The sequence below is a fragment of the Chrysemys picta genome, chromosome 4 (genome assembly GCF_011386835.1).
Source record: "Chrysemys picta bellii isolate R12L10 chromosome 4, ASM1138683v2, whole genome shotgun sequence".
NCBI lineage: Eukaryota > Metazoa > Chordata > Testudines > Emydidae > Chrysemys > Chrysemys picta.
In genome coordinates, this window is record NC_088794.1 from 94,995,301 (window position 1) to 95,010,634 (window position 15,334).

Genomic DNA, 15,334 nt, shown 5'->3' on the forward strand with positions numbered 1-15,334 from the left:
TTATCACAAGTCTCACAGTATAAGCTGTTTTTTTCTTAAGGCCACAGCTTTATTTTAAAATATGTAAATTTCTAGCTCCCTTGGCTGTGGAGAAAAGCTTGAAAAATCCAAGTGGCTCAGGGGAGATTTTCAAAGGCACAAAGGGGAGCTAGTTGCCCAGTTTTCACTGGAAGTCTGTGAGAGTTGAGCATGTGACTCCCCTTTGTGCCTTTGAAAAATCTCACCCTCAAAAACCATGAGGCAAATAAAAAGAGCCACAAATTTCTTGTGTGTGTGTGTGTGTGACTCTGTATATGTATATCAATCATGATTTTTAAGCCAACTCACAATTTTTTGAGTTTTAGGGCTGGTGTTAGATCAAGTGCTGCATTTCTGGAGAGGACAGGTCAGAAATGCACTCTTTGCAGACAGATGTCAGTAGGGGAAGATGTCAGTAGGGGAAACTGATGGTTCTTGCTGAAGACATTGGACAGTCTGATAGATCTTTGCCTTACTGAGTGAGTTGGACTCTTCTTTGTTCTGCTGGATGGGCTCTCATTCATAACTGGTATGCATTCTGTGCATCACAATCAATCTGCTATTAGGGAGCACTAACCAGTCAAAAGTGCTATCTTAACTTACCTGGACAAGCTTCTTCATAGCATGATTGACAGTATTGACATAGGATCACAGTGGTTGGAGAGTGAAAAGGTCTGTCTGTCGGATCATCAACTCCACTTTTTTTGCTTGGCAGGATACACTTAACTGCTGTTCTGGTTTGTTCTTCCTCTTGAGTTTTCTTTCTCACTTCTTCCTATTAATATTTTCTTTGGTTAGTTAGGGTGACATTTCAATCCTGTAATGAAATCAGTGTTAATAGGTTTTATGGTACAGTCATATTGAGTGTTTTATTTTTGTAATTACTCAGGACAGCTCAGCTGCAGTCTCATTGTGAGGTTCCAGTTTTATCCAACTTTTCAACTAGGCCAGAGTCTCAAAACCCAGAACCATATAGTTAATCAGATCACCGTTCATGTTTCTAAGCCAAAGCTTTTCGTGGCTTTCCGTCCTTAGCTTGAACCACTACATAGCTTGGGATCCTTAAAGTTGCTCTTTGCATTATCTGTGCATTTCCAAATAATAGCTGCTGAATGTGTTTTACTTTATAAATATAAACTGAGTTACTGGTGGATTTAATGCAAAAATCGAGTTTCCAAAATTTTGTAGCCGTCAGCCTCTCAAGCTTGCAAATGCTGTCACAGGACCAAGTTTCACTTTTTGGCATTCCATACAAGAACTTTGTTTTCTCATAACTAGCCAAATGAGAAGCGAGTCATGCTCAAGAGCAAAATGTGCTGAATGTTGATTGATACTTGTACTTTCAAGTCCAAGTGCTATAGAAGCCAGAGAAAATGAAAGGGCTATGAGTTCATCTAGAATCTCACAAATGTCCTTAGAGCAAGACAACTTGAGTGGTGAGTTGCCGGAAGTGGATTCTGCACAGGAGCTCAGGAGACATGGGATAAAATATATTGAAAGCTAAGCAAAGTAACTGCATGAGTCTTGAGAGCTGTGGGTTGTGGGTCAGTTGAATTGCCACATAGATGATGGCACATAAACCCTGGGAGCTGTAGTGTTGGGTAAGGTGAGAGAGCAGACAGATCCTACAGAATGTAAAGTATTCCAAAGGGGATGAAAGAGTGAAGAAAGTTTAGGAAACAGCCAGAAGAAATTACAGTAACTCCTCGCTTAACATTGTAGTTATGTTCCTGAAAAATGCGACTTTAAGCGAAACGATGTTAAGCAAATCCAATTTCCCCACAAGAATTAATGTAAATAGAAGGGGTTAGGTTCCAGGGAAATTTTTTTCACCAGATAGTATAAGTTTTAAACAAACAATTTAATACTGTACACAGCAATGATGATTGTGAAGCTTGGTTGAGGTGGTGGTCAGGGGGTGGAAGAGGGTGGGATATTTCCCAGGGAATGCCTTACTGCTAAATGATGAACTAGCATTTGACTGAGCCCTCAAGAGTTAACACGTTAATGTAGCTTCACACTCTACAAGGCAGCACAAATGGAGGGAGGGGAGACAGCATGGCAGACAGAGAAACCACACCCTATGTGTGAGAGAGAGAGAGAGATGTGCATTGCCCCTTTAAGTATGCTGACCCCACTCTAAGTACATTGCCTTTTTAAGTAGATCAGCAAGTTGAGACAGCAGCTCCTGCCAGCAAGCTCCCTCCATCCTGAGTCTGTCGTTTCCTCCCTTTCCCCCACTCTGTGGCGATGGGGTAAGCCGGGGGCAGGAGCAGGGGGGAGGGGGACACCCTGACTGGCCCCACTCTCCCTCTTCCCCCCCCCCCCCCTGCACAGCAAGCAGGAAGCTCCCGGGAGCAGCTCCAAGGCAGAGGGCAGGAGCAGCATATGGCAGTGTGGGGAGGGACAGCTGAACTGCCAGCAATTGATAGCCTGCTGGGCGGCTGCCGCACAGGGAACTTAGGGGAGCGGGGAGCCGATGGGGGGGGCTGCCGGTCCACCCTGGGTCCAAGCCCCCACCAGCGAGCTCCCTCGGGCTGCTCTTTCTGCAAGCAGTGGACAAAGCAGGCGGCTGCCAAACAATGTTATAAGGAAGCATTGCACAACTTTAAACGAGCATATTCTCTAATTGAACAGCAACATAACAACGAAACAGCATTAACCGGGATGACTTTAAGTCTGGAGTTACTGTAGTTTCTAGTTCTAAGGTGCAAAGCCCATTATGGCTTGGGTCCTGGCTGTCCGAGAGATTGCTTCTTTTCCCCCGCTCTCATATGCTGCTGCTGCAGACTTTGGGATGAACAGAGATCTCAACCTAACAGTGCCTGAATCTTAAATGTCTGGGGTTTGGTCGTTTGCTATCCTCAGTGGTATGTCTTTCAACTCTGGAATTTGCTTCTTCGGCCGATCAGATGGAACCCAGATCTATTCACCATTAGTGCACAATGCAAAGTCAGTTTCTTTTCTCATCTTTTGCCGGAGGAGTGAATATCTCTCTCTATGATTAAAAATATCAACTTTTGGAAATGTACAGTGTACTTTGAGTTTTGATAATTGATCCCATCTTAAAATGAAGAATCAAATTCACAAAAGACAGATCATTCATTAAGTAGCACTTTTTCTGAAGCAGTGGGATCTTGTTTGGGCACGTCTAATTTCTCTGAATGTGAATTCTGGAGCGAGAAAGGAGACAATGTCTGTGTGGAGGGAAACAGCCAGAATTCAGTTGAAGGGGAAGTTGAAATTGAAGATGCGTAACAGGTAGGAAACCAATCTTGGGCTTGGTGTGTCTTATTTTGTAGCGTTATCAGAAAATCCAACAAAAATAAGCCCCTCTAATTTTTAGTCAAACAAAAACAGCAGGGCAACCATGTGCATACGCCAATTAACTCTGGATGTGCTGGAGTTTAGACCTTGATTCCATATCTGGTTTGATGAAATGTCTGCTCTTCTCCTATGAGACTCCTGTGTGGGTGTTTGGCTCAAGTAAATTTTCTGGAACCCTGCACAGCCTGCTATGGACTGCATGTGTAGTACTAGTCTCATAAACCATGAGGTGGCATAGCACTATCAAGAAGGAGAGGAAGGAAACTCTCCCTGGTTCTCACTGTGTGCCTTTTAAAAACCTAGAGGCTTTGAAAGCTTACCACAGTAAAGGGTGACAAGACAGTACACGCCAGGGCAAGTAACCCTTTTTGTAGATGAGCTGAAATACCAGTTACTTTTACAAAGATACAACTGACACAGATATAATTGATATAGATAATGTAGTGGACTAATATGGCTATAAACATTTTTCTGTGTACCAGAGAAATCAGATGATATTGGGGGTAGGATCTCCTATGTAATCATCTGTACACTTGAATTTTTAGGTTTCAGCTATATTATTTTCTCTTGGCTTGATTGTGGCCAGCCCAAAGTCAGTGGCCCATACAATTGAATAGCCTCCAGTTGTTGATCAATTGATTATTCAAAAACTGACTTGCAGAGGATAGCAGTTCATAGTATGAATATAGTTGTGTGTACTTTAAAAGGTTAGTATTCATATTTTCATAAGTGGAAAAGCTATGAACAAAACCTGGATCTAAAATAGTGGGTGTCGGTCCTGAAGTATGGGTTGCACGAGGGTATGTGATCCATCCTAGAGTTGTATCTATGCCATGTCCTGTAACCTTACTCAGTTCCTTCCCATGTATGTGAATCTGATGGGAAGCTAGTTTTCCACTGTGTCTGATCTATCTACTGCCTGCTACAATCATAAATATTTAATGGCAGCACGTCATGGAATTCAAACAGGGACACTTCTCTTGTGACTTACTCATAATTTGTGTACAGATAACATGGAGAAGTAGACTCTGTATTAAAAGTCTCTTAATGTTCTTTGTACACATGCATACAAAATATAATTTGGTTTTCCTTATTTGCGATACCGTCTTAGAAGTCTTTCCTTTGTTTTTTCCTGTTTCTAACTGGGCTGAAGCCAACATGGCTTGCTTTTTGATATTAGTGCCAAAGGAGAATCAAACAGTGAAGATGTCCTCAGGAAAGTGTGTATCAGTGGAATTAACCTTGTTTTAGCTAATTGTTGCAACACAGTATCCTACACTCCAGGCATTGCTCGGAGAGAAATTCCAGTTTCACACCACCTCATCCCCAACTCTCTCTAGGAAATAAAAAACAAAAATGTGCAACAGCCAGAGCTGCAGCCAATATTCCAGTGCTTGCTGTCAAAGAACTTGCTGAGAAATTCCTGACCCTGTACAAATTATGTAAAAGAAGAATCAATCCAATCTGGACTCAATCAGATTGAGGGGCAGGAATTCAGTCAGGATGCATGAATTTGCTTGGTGCCAGCTCAAGGCCTGGAGCTAGACTGATAGCTGCTGCAACATTGCTTTCACAGCTGGGGCTGACTGAGTGTACTTGGAGATGTGTGATGACAGCAGGGCTACTAGCATAGATTGACCATGAAGACAGTTACCTCCATTGTTTTTGAGAGTTTTAAGTTATTGAGCCATGAGAATATTTTTTTGTCTTGCAGTTAAGGTAAATTTTCAACTACAGTATCTACCTCTTGTGTTTGCTTGGACTGTAAAGTGGCAGAATCCAGCTAAAGACCTGCTCATGTCTCATGGAAGTTCTGCAATACCATTTAGAAACATTTCTGTTGGTGTCAGATTTTTGTCCTTCAGTTTTCATTACAGAGCATACATCTATGGATCAGAAAGAAATTTCTCCCTCTATTAACTGTCACACAATTGATTTAGAGGCATTATGGGATGTGTATGTTATGAGTTATCTTTCTCTGAAGCATCAGGTAATGGTTGCTACTTACTTAGCTTAATGAACTAGGGGTCTGACTCCCTACAACAAATCCTTTGATTCTATGAAAATAAAAGATATATGTTCCTTAATTCATTTCCTGCTGCTAGTGTCCCCCCAAATTCTCCCATTTTGACATCATAATTATTCCACAACTAATTGTGGAATTAGTTTCTAGATCACATAGGTCATATTTTGATACAGATATGTACGGTAATAAAGACAAAGGGAAAGAGGGACAGAAATTAATATAAGCAAGCAAAATTGTTCTGAAGTAGATGGTTTTTCATTGTTTTCCTCGAGGAGCAGAGCATATTGAGTGGCTTTCCTTTCTTTAAACTGCAGTGCCATTCCAAACCCCACAATTTTGGCTCCATCTACTTTCATGATGCCAAAGGTATCCTTTGTTTAAAATGAGGGATCTGCCACTATGTGGGCATCACAATTCCGGCAATGGGATATACCCCCAAAGTGCCAGCACCCTCAGGCCACCAATGATAAATTCAAGAGCAATTTTGCATGGAAAGAGGAAAAAGGATTAGAAAAGGGATGTAAATAACAGAAATATAACAATCTGTTCATCTCTGATGTCCTTCTAGTGCTCTCTCCTGCTAAGGTTCTTTCTATCCATATAGGGTGTGCCTTAGAGTAGTGTGAGGGAGGGTCATCCTTACTGGAATATGTATTTGCTTTTCTGCCATTAAAAGCTAAGGTGAAAAACTGCAGAGGAGGCAAAGCAGTGTCTCCAATTCTAGAATATCTGTCAAGAGGGGGAAAAGTGGCAGCTGGGCAGAGTTTCCTTTTCTCATTGAAAATTGAGGTACTGAGAATTCTGTGCACTAGCATAACAGTAGCTATGTAAAGATCCCTGTTCCCAAGGAAATTATTTGGTGATTGTTCATTATCATTCTTTCTGACACGGGGATAAACAACTAAAAAGGATTCCCTTCTTGGTTGAATTAACTCTTTATTTAATTTAATTTTTAGAACCTTGTGTTCAGTAGCCATTGTAAAACAGTTACTGGCTATTCAGACCATGTCATACATCGAAGGAGATCAGCTACCTCATCGGTCCGGTGCTGCCAGGTCACTGAACTGCCATCCTTCTTGTGCATAGCCAGCCCACGGGTAAGTCCTGCAAAGATTACAGCGAGGGAATCTATTCCTTCTTGTAACTATTTATGAAGCTCCTATGATGTTTTGTACCATTGTCTTTGAAAAGATCCTTTTGTGCATTTAAAAAATGTCCTGTCCCCACAAAACTTGCAAATCTCCACTTGTATAAATGTTATGTGGCAAGAAATATCTCTAATATTGGCCCAAATTCTGAGATAAATTGGTATTAGTTTCATTTGGTCAAGTCCTAGAGAATTTATTAATAGGATTGACCCCAATTTAGTTCTATAGGAATATAATAGACTTTTATAGACATTACCTCCAAAACAGCTGTAGCAAATGATACCTTTTCTAGTGTGCGTTGTTGTTTTTAAAAAAAAAAAACATTTTATGGAATGCTATAGTAGGGATAGAATTCTCTATTAAGTTATGTTGGTTGGTTTAAAAAAAACTATAGTAAGCATATCTTTTAGTATTAAATTCTGTAGAACTTTTTTTGTAACTTTTGTACCCAGTGGGAGGAAGGGCAAGGTTGTAGTAGCAAACACAACTAAAGAAAGGTGCAAGATAAATTGGCTTATCACACCCCAAACTTTCATAACCATTTTGTTTTTCTGTTACAGTGCTGCTGCTATGTCCCTTAGTCAGTGTGTAACTTGTACCACCTTTTATCACCTTTGAATTTGGTCCATTATGTAGTGCTGTGAAGCTTGGATATGTATTTTTACAAAATGAAAGATGCACATCCCTGTGACGGGTTGGATCACAGAAACCCCCTGGGAGCTGTCACCCGATGTGCCAAGACTATCTGTGCTCTTGCTTGCCCTGCCAGCTCAGGACTCCAGCACCCTGTCTTTCTGAACCAGACACACCCGTCTGCTCCAACAAAGACCCAGGGTCTGAATTGCTTGCCCCAAAACTGTAGGTTTACCTGAAAGCAGCTAACAGAAGTGTTCCTGTCTTTAACACTGAGATGCCCAACGGGGTCTAAACCCGGATAAATCTGTTTTACCCTTTATAAAGCTTATAGAGGGTAAACTCATAAATTGTTCGCCCTCTATAACACTGATAGAGAGAGATGCACAGTTGTTTGCTCCCCCAGGTATTAATACATACTCTGAGTGAATTACTAAATAGAAAGTGATTTTATTAAATACAGAAAGTAGGATTTAAGTGGTTCCAAGTAGTAACAGATAGAACAAAGTAAGTCACCAAGCAAAATAAAATAAAATACGCAAATCTATGTCTAATCAAACTGAATACAGATAATCTCACCCTCAGAGATGCTTCAGTAAGTTTTTTCTTCAGACTGGACACCTTCCAGGTGTGGGCACAATTCTTTCCCCTGGTACAACTCTTGTTCCAGCTCAGGTGGTAGCTAGGGGATTCTTCATGATGGCTCCTCTCTCCTTCTTTGTTCTGTTCCACCCCTTTATATATCTTTTGCATAAGGCGGGAATCTTTTGTCCCTCTCTGGGTTTCCACCCCCTCCTTCTCAATGGAAAGACACCAGGTTAAAGATGGATTCCAGTTCAGGTGACATGATCACATGTCACTACAAGACTTCATTGCCCACTTGCCAGCACACACGTATACAGGAAGACTTACAGGTAAAACACACCCATCTGCAGACAATTGTCCTGGTTAATGGGAGACATCAAGATTCCAAACCATTAATGGCCCACACTTTGCATAATTACACCCCTCAGAGTTATATTTCATATTTCTAGTTTCAGATAGAAGAGTGGTACATTTATACAAATAGGATGATCACACTCAGTAGATTATAAGCTTTGTAATGATACCTTACATGAGACTTTTTGCATGAAGCATATTCTAGTTACATTATATTCGCTCATTAGCATATTTTTATAAAATTATATAGACTGCAACGTCACAGTCCCCTTTCTGAACCAGACACACCTATTCAGCCTAAATATTCTAGCAGTATATCTGGCCAGTAATACGTTGTTTTTCTGCAATATGGGTAGTTTCTTCCAATAATATAACTCTTGATTTCAACTCCTCTCTTAATCCCAAAGGCTGTAAAACTAACATTCAGTTTTAGAGTAGTGAATTATTTAAAGAGGATGGGAGCTGTTTGTTGTCTGCAGTGAGCTTTTTTTTTTTCCTTTTTGGAGGAGTGGGAAGGGAGATTTGTTAGAGGGTGGGATGGGTGTTTGTCTAAGTGCTGGTCAACGCCTGGAACTTGCATCTGTATAACTACCTCTTTCAGGGGTGTGAATAATCCACACCCCCGAAAGACATAACTACACCGACCTAACCCCCAGCATAGACAGTGCTAAGCTGATGGAAGAATTCTAGCCTCTCGGGGAGGTGGATTACCTACACCGACGGGAGAACCTCTCCTGTTGGCGTAGGAAGTGTCTGCACGGAAGCACTATAGTGCTACTGCGCTGCTGTAGCATTTTCAGTGTAGACATACCATTAGTGGACTCAGCACTCAATTCAGAAAAGGAAAACGAATTCTAATATCTAGAAATTTTTCTGGTTGGCATTTCCTACCTCTTGATTGTTGAGTGGCACTACCTGGTCCAGTAGCCTTGTGCTCTGTTAGCAGCATTTTAAAATGACTTATCATTCTGCGTCTTTGTGACTCTTGTTCCACATTGTTTTGTATTATGATGTTGTGCTGTTTTCATTTTGGGGTGTTTTGTTTCTGTTGCTTTGTTTTCCTATGCATATCTTTTCTGATGTTGCCTAATTATAACAACCTCTGTGAAGCTCTAGGAACTATACTGAGAAGATACCTCCCAGCGTCAGTTTAGAAGTATAGTGACGGTTACTTTCTCCCCACCCTCAAATATATACCTTTTTATAAATTATGTAATATTCCTCCACAATAAATGATATTTCAGAGGAATGGAGTTTTTTGGGCAGAAGAATGTTCTGCTTAACCAAGGCATGTTTGGGCTGCATGCCCAGAATGTGTAGAACTCGGCAGGTAACTTGACACCAGTTCCATCCCATCTGAGTATGCAGGTCTTTCTTAGCAGGAGAAATTAAAGCAACTTTCCCGCCTTTTTATAATTGTGACATCCCCCAGACTTTATCTAAACGAGCACTTTTGTCAGTCAGCCCTGACCGACATAAGTTTCACTGACAAAAGTGCTAGTGTGAACAGTGCTATGTTGGCAGGAGAGCGTCTCCTGCTGACATAGCTACCACTGCTAATTGGGGATGGTTTAATTATGCCAGCGGGAGAGCTCTCTCCTGCTGGCATAGAGTGGCTACACAGGAGACTATACAGCGGTGCAGCTGCAGCGGTACAGCTGTGTTGCTGTAAGGGGTGTAGTGTAGACATAGTCCCAGAGTGCAAGCTGAATCACTGAACTGCTGTGTCACCTTAATTTTCCAGACCAGAACATTTCTTATTTTGCTCTGCCAGTGAAAAGCAGCCTATCCAAGCACTGCTCACACATCCATTACCATCTAAAGGCACACCCAGCAAAGTTACTCCCAGCCACTCATGAACAGATGTAGGGCCACACCTGCAAATCCCTCAGTCCCTGGCACCCCAGAAATGTGTATCTTACACTGTTCAAGGCCCCCTTGGACAGTGTTAAGCTCATTAAAAGTCCATCATTCTATCACAGAGTAATGACTGTGCAACAGCCTTTGTTAACCTGAGTAGAGATTCTCCAGACACTTCAACCAAAAGCACACTGGCTTAGATAAACAAGGAAACAAATTTATTAACTAGAGAGAGAGAGATTTTAAGTGATGACCAATTCTGACTTGTATGCTTTTATAAAAGAAATAAAAAAATAAACACGCAAGCTATTTCGTAAACTTTACCAAGGCTAATAGTTCTAAAAGAAAAACAGATTGTCTCACCATAAGTTGCAATACATTTCATAGACTCTTTCCTTCCAGCCTGGGGCCACCCCTCCCACAGTTCAATGGTGCTTCTCTTTGTCTTCCAAATGATCTTGCTTCCATGTGTTGAGGTGTGGGAGAAGAGTCATGAGGAAGCCATTGTCTCTTATTTTATACCCTCTCTCTTGTTCACACCTCCTGCGTATGTGAGGGATGACATGCAAATCTTTTGTTTACAGTCACACCTGATGGTGAATGGTTGCTTCTGTAGCTAATAGTTTTCTAACACCTGTGGTCAGTTCTTTGTTGACATTGGGGAGTTAGTCTGTTGGCATTCCCCAGAATTACAAAATGTTTCAGTAACAAACATATAGCAGAATCTTATAACTCAATATTCAGTGTTGGTGCACACATTTTAACAGGACAACGATGCTCAGCAGATTGAGTTTTCAAATGATACCTCACAAGGCACATTTTGTACAAAACACATCATAACCGTATAAAAGTGGTGAACATGGGTATAGGGTGTCATATGAGGTACAGGCTATCACAATAATACTGCATGAAATCCATTTTTACTCTGTAAATTATTCTTTTTATTGTGGCACTCTAGAGATGCAGTTACCTATTTATTAATTCCCAACCATGCATGCATACCCTTTTCATAAGGAGTTTTTGGCACATTGTTTTTTAATAAGAGGTGAGCCCCTGAATCCTGCTTCTCCCAGTTGCCAGGGTAAAAGTGCAGTTTTTGAGAAACAGCATAAAGTGAGAAAAGCATGTGGTGTGCGCTAACTGCACTATGCTAGACTCCATAGCACAGCCACGGTGATGATGGATAAGAATGCGGTCGCTCTGCCAGGGCCTGGTCTAGCAAGCTGCTGAGCACATTGTGCAGTTACACTACAGTCAAAGGGAGTTGTGGGTGATCAGCACCAACTAGGAGCACTTACAGCAGGATTGGCCCCTTGGACTTTTTGTCTTTTTCGAACTATGTAATTCATCATCCTCAGCCTCACCTGTTTCCCCTCCCCCCCTCCAAAAAAAAAGAGGGGGGGGAAGCTGAACATGGAGAATAAGAAACAGGCTGAATGAGAAGAAACTCCAAATCTACGGGAAATGACTCGCGTGGCATACTTATCTTTTATTCCTTTTATTTTATGGTCCCAATAAAATGTGAAAAGCTTTCACTCTCTTGCTAGCAATAACTGTGTTTATGGATATGAAACGCCTTCATAGGTTATCACATGTAGCTCCAGAAGTCCAGTCAACCACCTGCTCTCAAAAAAAAGAACCCTCCCCTAAATGAACTGGAAGGTTAGCTGCAGAGGAGCCACGAGTGAGGACATCTGCTTCCAATTAGCCTGCACTCCCAAGCCTGATGTCTACTGTTTACTTTGAATCAATAGCAGGCCAATAAATCCCCGTCGCTGATGGAGAAGCAATAATGGTAATAATCATAGAGAAGCAGACTGGGAGCAGAAGACTCTTATCACCAAGCCACCCAAATGTTCCATTTCTAATCTGTGTTTGTGTTATTGCTGGATTTATCAGTGGGCTTGACTGACGCTGGATATGTATGTAATTATACATTGGCATCTGTGGAAAGGAAGATGGCAAATAGCTGTCTGCACTCATCGCCTGTTTGCTTCTCCTTGGCACCTCCTGGAATGAGCTCATCTGCTCTGATTGTGAGGCCAAAAATCTGACTAGGCCTTGCAGAATGGGGGATATCCTTCCAGGTCCTAACATCACATTGTTCAAGAACGGACAGTCAGCTGAAAATAGATGTGAATGGAAGCCTGATCTCCCTAGAATTACTTATGTCAACTGTGTAGCGTAGGGGCTCTTCACTGACCTCCATAAATAAGTTGTCATCTATGAAGGTATGTGTGTATTATCTGTACTGCAGGTCAGTGTGAGTGGAGCATGGTTAAAAGCTCAGCTCAGGAACTGATATGCTGATCCAGTATTGGGCAGGTGGGGGAAAATAGTGTCTGCAGTTTATTTTGTCATAACTCTTGTAAATGGGGAAATTGTCTGGTCTTGGTTTGGCTTGGCTACTACATAGAAAGGATTAAGTGGAGATAGGGGTTTGCTTTCCTGGGAAGTGAAGATTTAAGAGTTTCACGCTTGTTATAAACTGTTGGCAAGAATGTACAAGTCTTTAAACAGCAGAATAAGCCCAAATGCTTCCAGAAAGAATGTCCCGCTGTTGGTGCTGAGCTATGATGAGCTGTGGGAAGTTAATGGAGCGAGAGACAGGGATGGGATTGTGTGTCGATGATGGTTGAGGTTGTGACAGAGTATAATTTGTATGCATTTGTAAGCCATTATAGGTCTGAAACATGAAGGTGATTTGAAGGATACATGTGTGTCTCATGTTCTTACTTTTAGTGCGCTCATGAAATCAGTCCAGAGCATTATGTATTGTTCACTTCAGTTTGAGTTTGATAAACTCCTGTATGGAGTCCAGATATCCCAATGATAGCTGATTTAAAAATCCTACAACATATTCAGGGTTAATTTTGCATGAAAATAGAGAAAGTATTCCTTAAACTAGCACTGATTTTTATACTGTATAACTGTTGAGTTAAAGAGGATATATGTAGATTACCTCAAAATAGAGTATCTTCTTACTGATCTAATCCATGATTGCTGCACTAATACAATTTGATAGCATGCATTAATAAACATGAGAATTTGGAGTCAGGGACTAACTGCCTTTCATTACATATAGCACCACAAGAACAAACCTGACAGTAAGGGAGGGGTATGTGCGCACACGGACAAATAATACTAATGGAAAAGTTTCATATTTCTTTTTTTTCCCCCTTCCTTTTACAGGCTCCTCAGCACTTTGTATGATTTTTTTTTTTTCTTGAAGGACATGTAGATGTTTTTGGATGGTGTCTTATAAGTGTGTGTGTGTGTGTGTGTGTGTGTGTGTGTGTGTGTGTGTGTCTGGAGCTGTCATGACTAACTCAGATTGCCCCAATTATGGCCTAAGATATTAATAACCTTTACATGTGCACGCTTCCTACATGTGAAGGTTCTTCCCTATTAATATAGAGAGTGCTTTCAGACACCTCGGGCATGTAGAGTTCCCTTGGCATTCTCGTCTAATAGCTCTTCCTTTAGGGTCAGATGTGACCCAGGTGCAGCCCTCAGAGTTACTCTCATTTTTCCCATATAGAGGTGTAGCCTGAGGAAATTAGGGTTCCTGGCACACAACTTTCTATCTTGAGTTCAGCAGCCATAATGAATTGCATGCTAGGGCCTACAAGTCTACACTGGTAACACTTCTTTATTAAATATGAAAGTGGCTACAGACTGCTCAATTTTGAGTAAAGTGCTGGCCTTCAAGCGCCTTCCAAGTAGTAAAAGGTAAAAAGTTTGGGCATCATTGCTGTAGGGAATATTCTTCTCTGTTCCAACTCAGATTTGTTGAGTGAGGAAATACAAACTACAACTTGAGAGTAAACAATGCCCTTTACAGAGGGGAAAGATAGGCCTCTGGGTACATTTTCACCACTATTACTGTGGGATCAGTGTTCAGGCAAAGGAGTTTGAAATTCATTCATCATGAGAAACCTTGCTGCCTTACACTAAATACAGTCTCTTGCTTTGACTGCAGATGGCAGTGTATTGCAGCAAATCCTCTTCGAATCAGTGCTAAGCGCTCAACCTGCCTTTTGGTTCTGATTAAATTTATTTTTTCATAATGATGGTATTCTGAGTCCTCAGTGAATTAACTGTTCTAGTATTCATTACTGATTTCAGGTTGGTCTAAAGTGAAATCCTGACATCCTGTTCCACCTTCCCAAATCCCCATTTCTTTGCTCTCGGAAGAGCTGCAGCTGTGGTGTGCCTCTATTGGCACTATGGAAACAAGTATGCTCAAAGCCATTTTTAGTCTGTGAATAAGTCAGACCTTGTGTGTGTTGAAATACACAAATTGCTGCACTACTTGTTTTTCTGTTTGAATTTGTACCATAATTGTGTGCCAGAATCTAAGCTTTCATTTAAAAAAAATAAGCCTCTAGTCCTTATGGTTGCAAAGAAAACCTTCCATTCGGGGAAACAAGGTTTTATCGATTTAAGGAAAAGAGGTTGAAGATAGGTGAAGGTTAACCACAGTCTTTCCCCTAGTGTAGATGCAGGCTCTAATTCCTTTTACCTTGATTTAACTGGTCAGGATCTACCCTAACTGCTGGAAATTGTGGCAGAGAATTCCTAGTTTTCATACACCTGCATAAATAACATCAATTTTCTACATCCTATTTCTCTTATATAGCACTGTGTCCTCTAAAGTGATGACATACTTATTTCCTGGATTAGAGAAGAAAACTACAAACACACCATTATCAATAAATAACTTCTCTCATCTTAGGGAATTAATTTCATAATATGCACTGAAATGTTGAAATTTAGCTTTCATTATTTTGAAGCTGTTGAGGTAATGAAGTCAAAGCATCTTTCCAGGTCTCTCAAAAGCATGTTAAAACTTCCTCTATCTTCTTTATAGGAAATGGAATATAAAGAACTTTTGCGGAGTCTTTCCCCCAGAACGCTTGGCCCAAAGCAGACTTACACTCAGAAAGGAGATGAGGAAGTTGGCAGTGTTCCCCTTCTTGTATAATACTGCATGTTAAATGGCGATTTGGTGCTTTAATTTTAGGCTTGTAAAAGAAAGTGATGTATTTGCTCTATCTGCTTTGGATTTTATACTCTAACAGTTAGTGAGAGGTCTGTAGAGCATCCCAACAGAGCAGTTGTATGTGTGTGATGTCAGACTTTTCCCATGATTCCTTCTGTATTCATCACTTTGGTGAAATGGGGAGAGAAAAGGAAACTATCAGATGGAAGCAGAACCCTGTTTTTCAACTGTTCTTCTAGGTAAAAATGGACGAGAACATCTGGGATTACATGGCACAGCACTCCCTGTCTTTCCCATTGCTTCTTGCATCCATCTTAACTCTGTGCTCTTCATTAGGCAGCTGTTAAAATGTGTTTATTCTGAGTAGTAATCTGCTGC

The 15,334-nt window shown here is 41.0% G+C and overlaps 1 protein-coding gene across 1 annotated transcript in view; it reads left to right on the forward strand.

Moving 5' to 3' along the window:
- Window positions 1-15,334, forward strand: part of INO80 (INO80 complex ATPase subunit) — a 117,122-nt gene that overhangs the window by 65,860 nt on the left and 35,928 nt on the right. Inside the window, exon 25 of the mRNA XM_005284688.4 lies at window positions 6,328-6,468. Coding sequence (XP_005284745.2) covers window positions 6,328-6,468 — 141 coding nt within the window. The remainder of the gene's footprint in view (window positions 1-6,327; window positions 6,469-15,334) is intronic.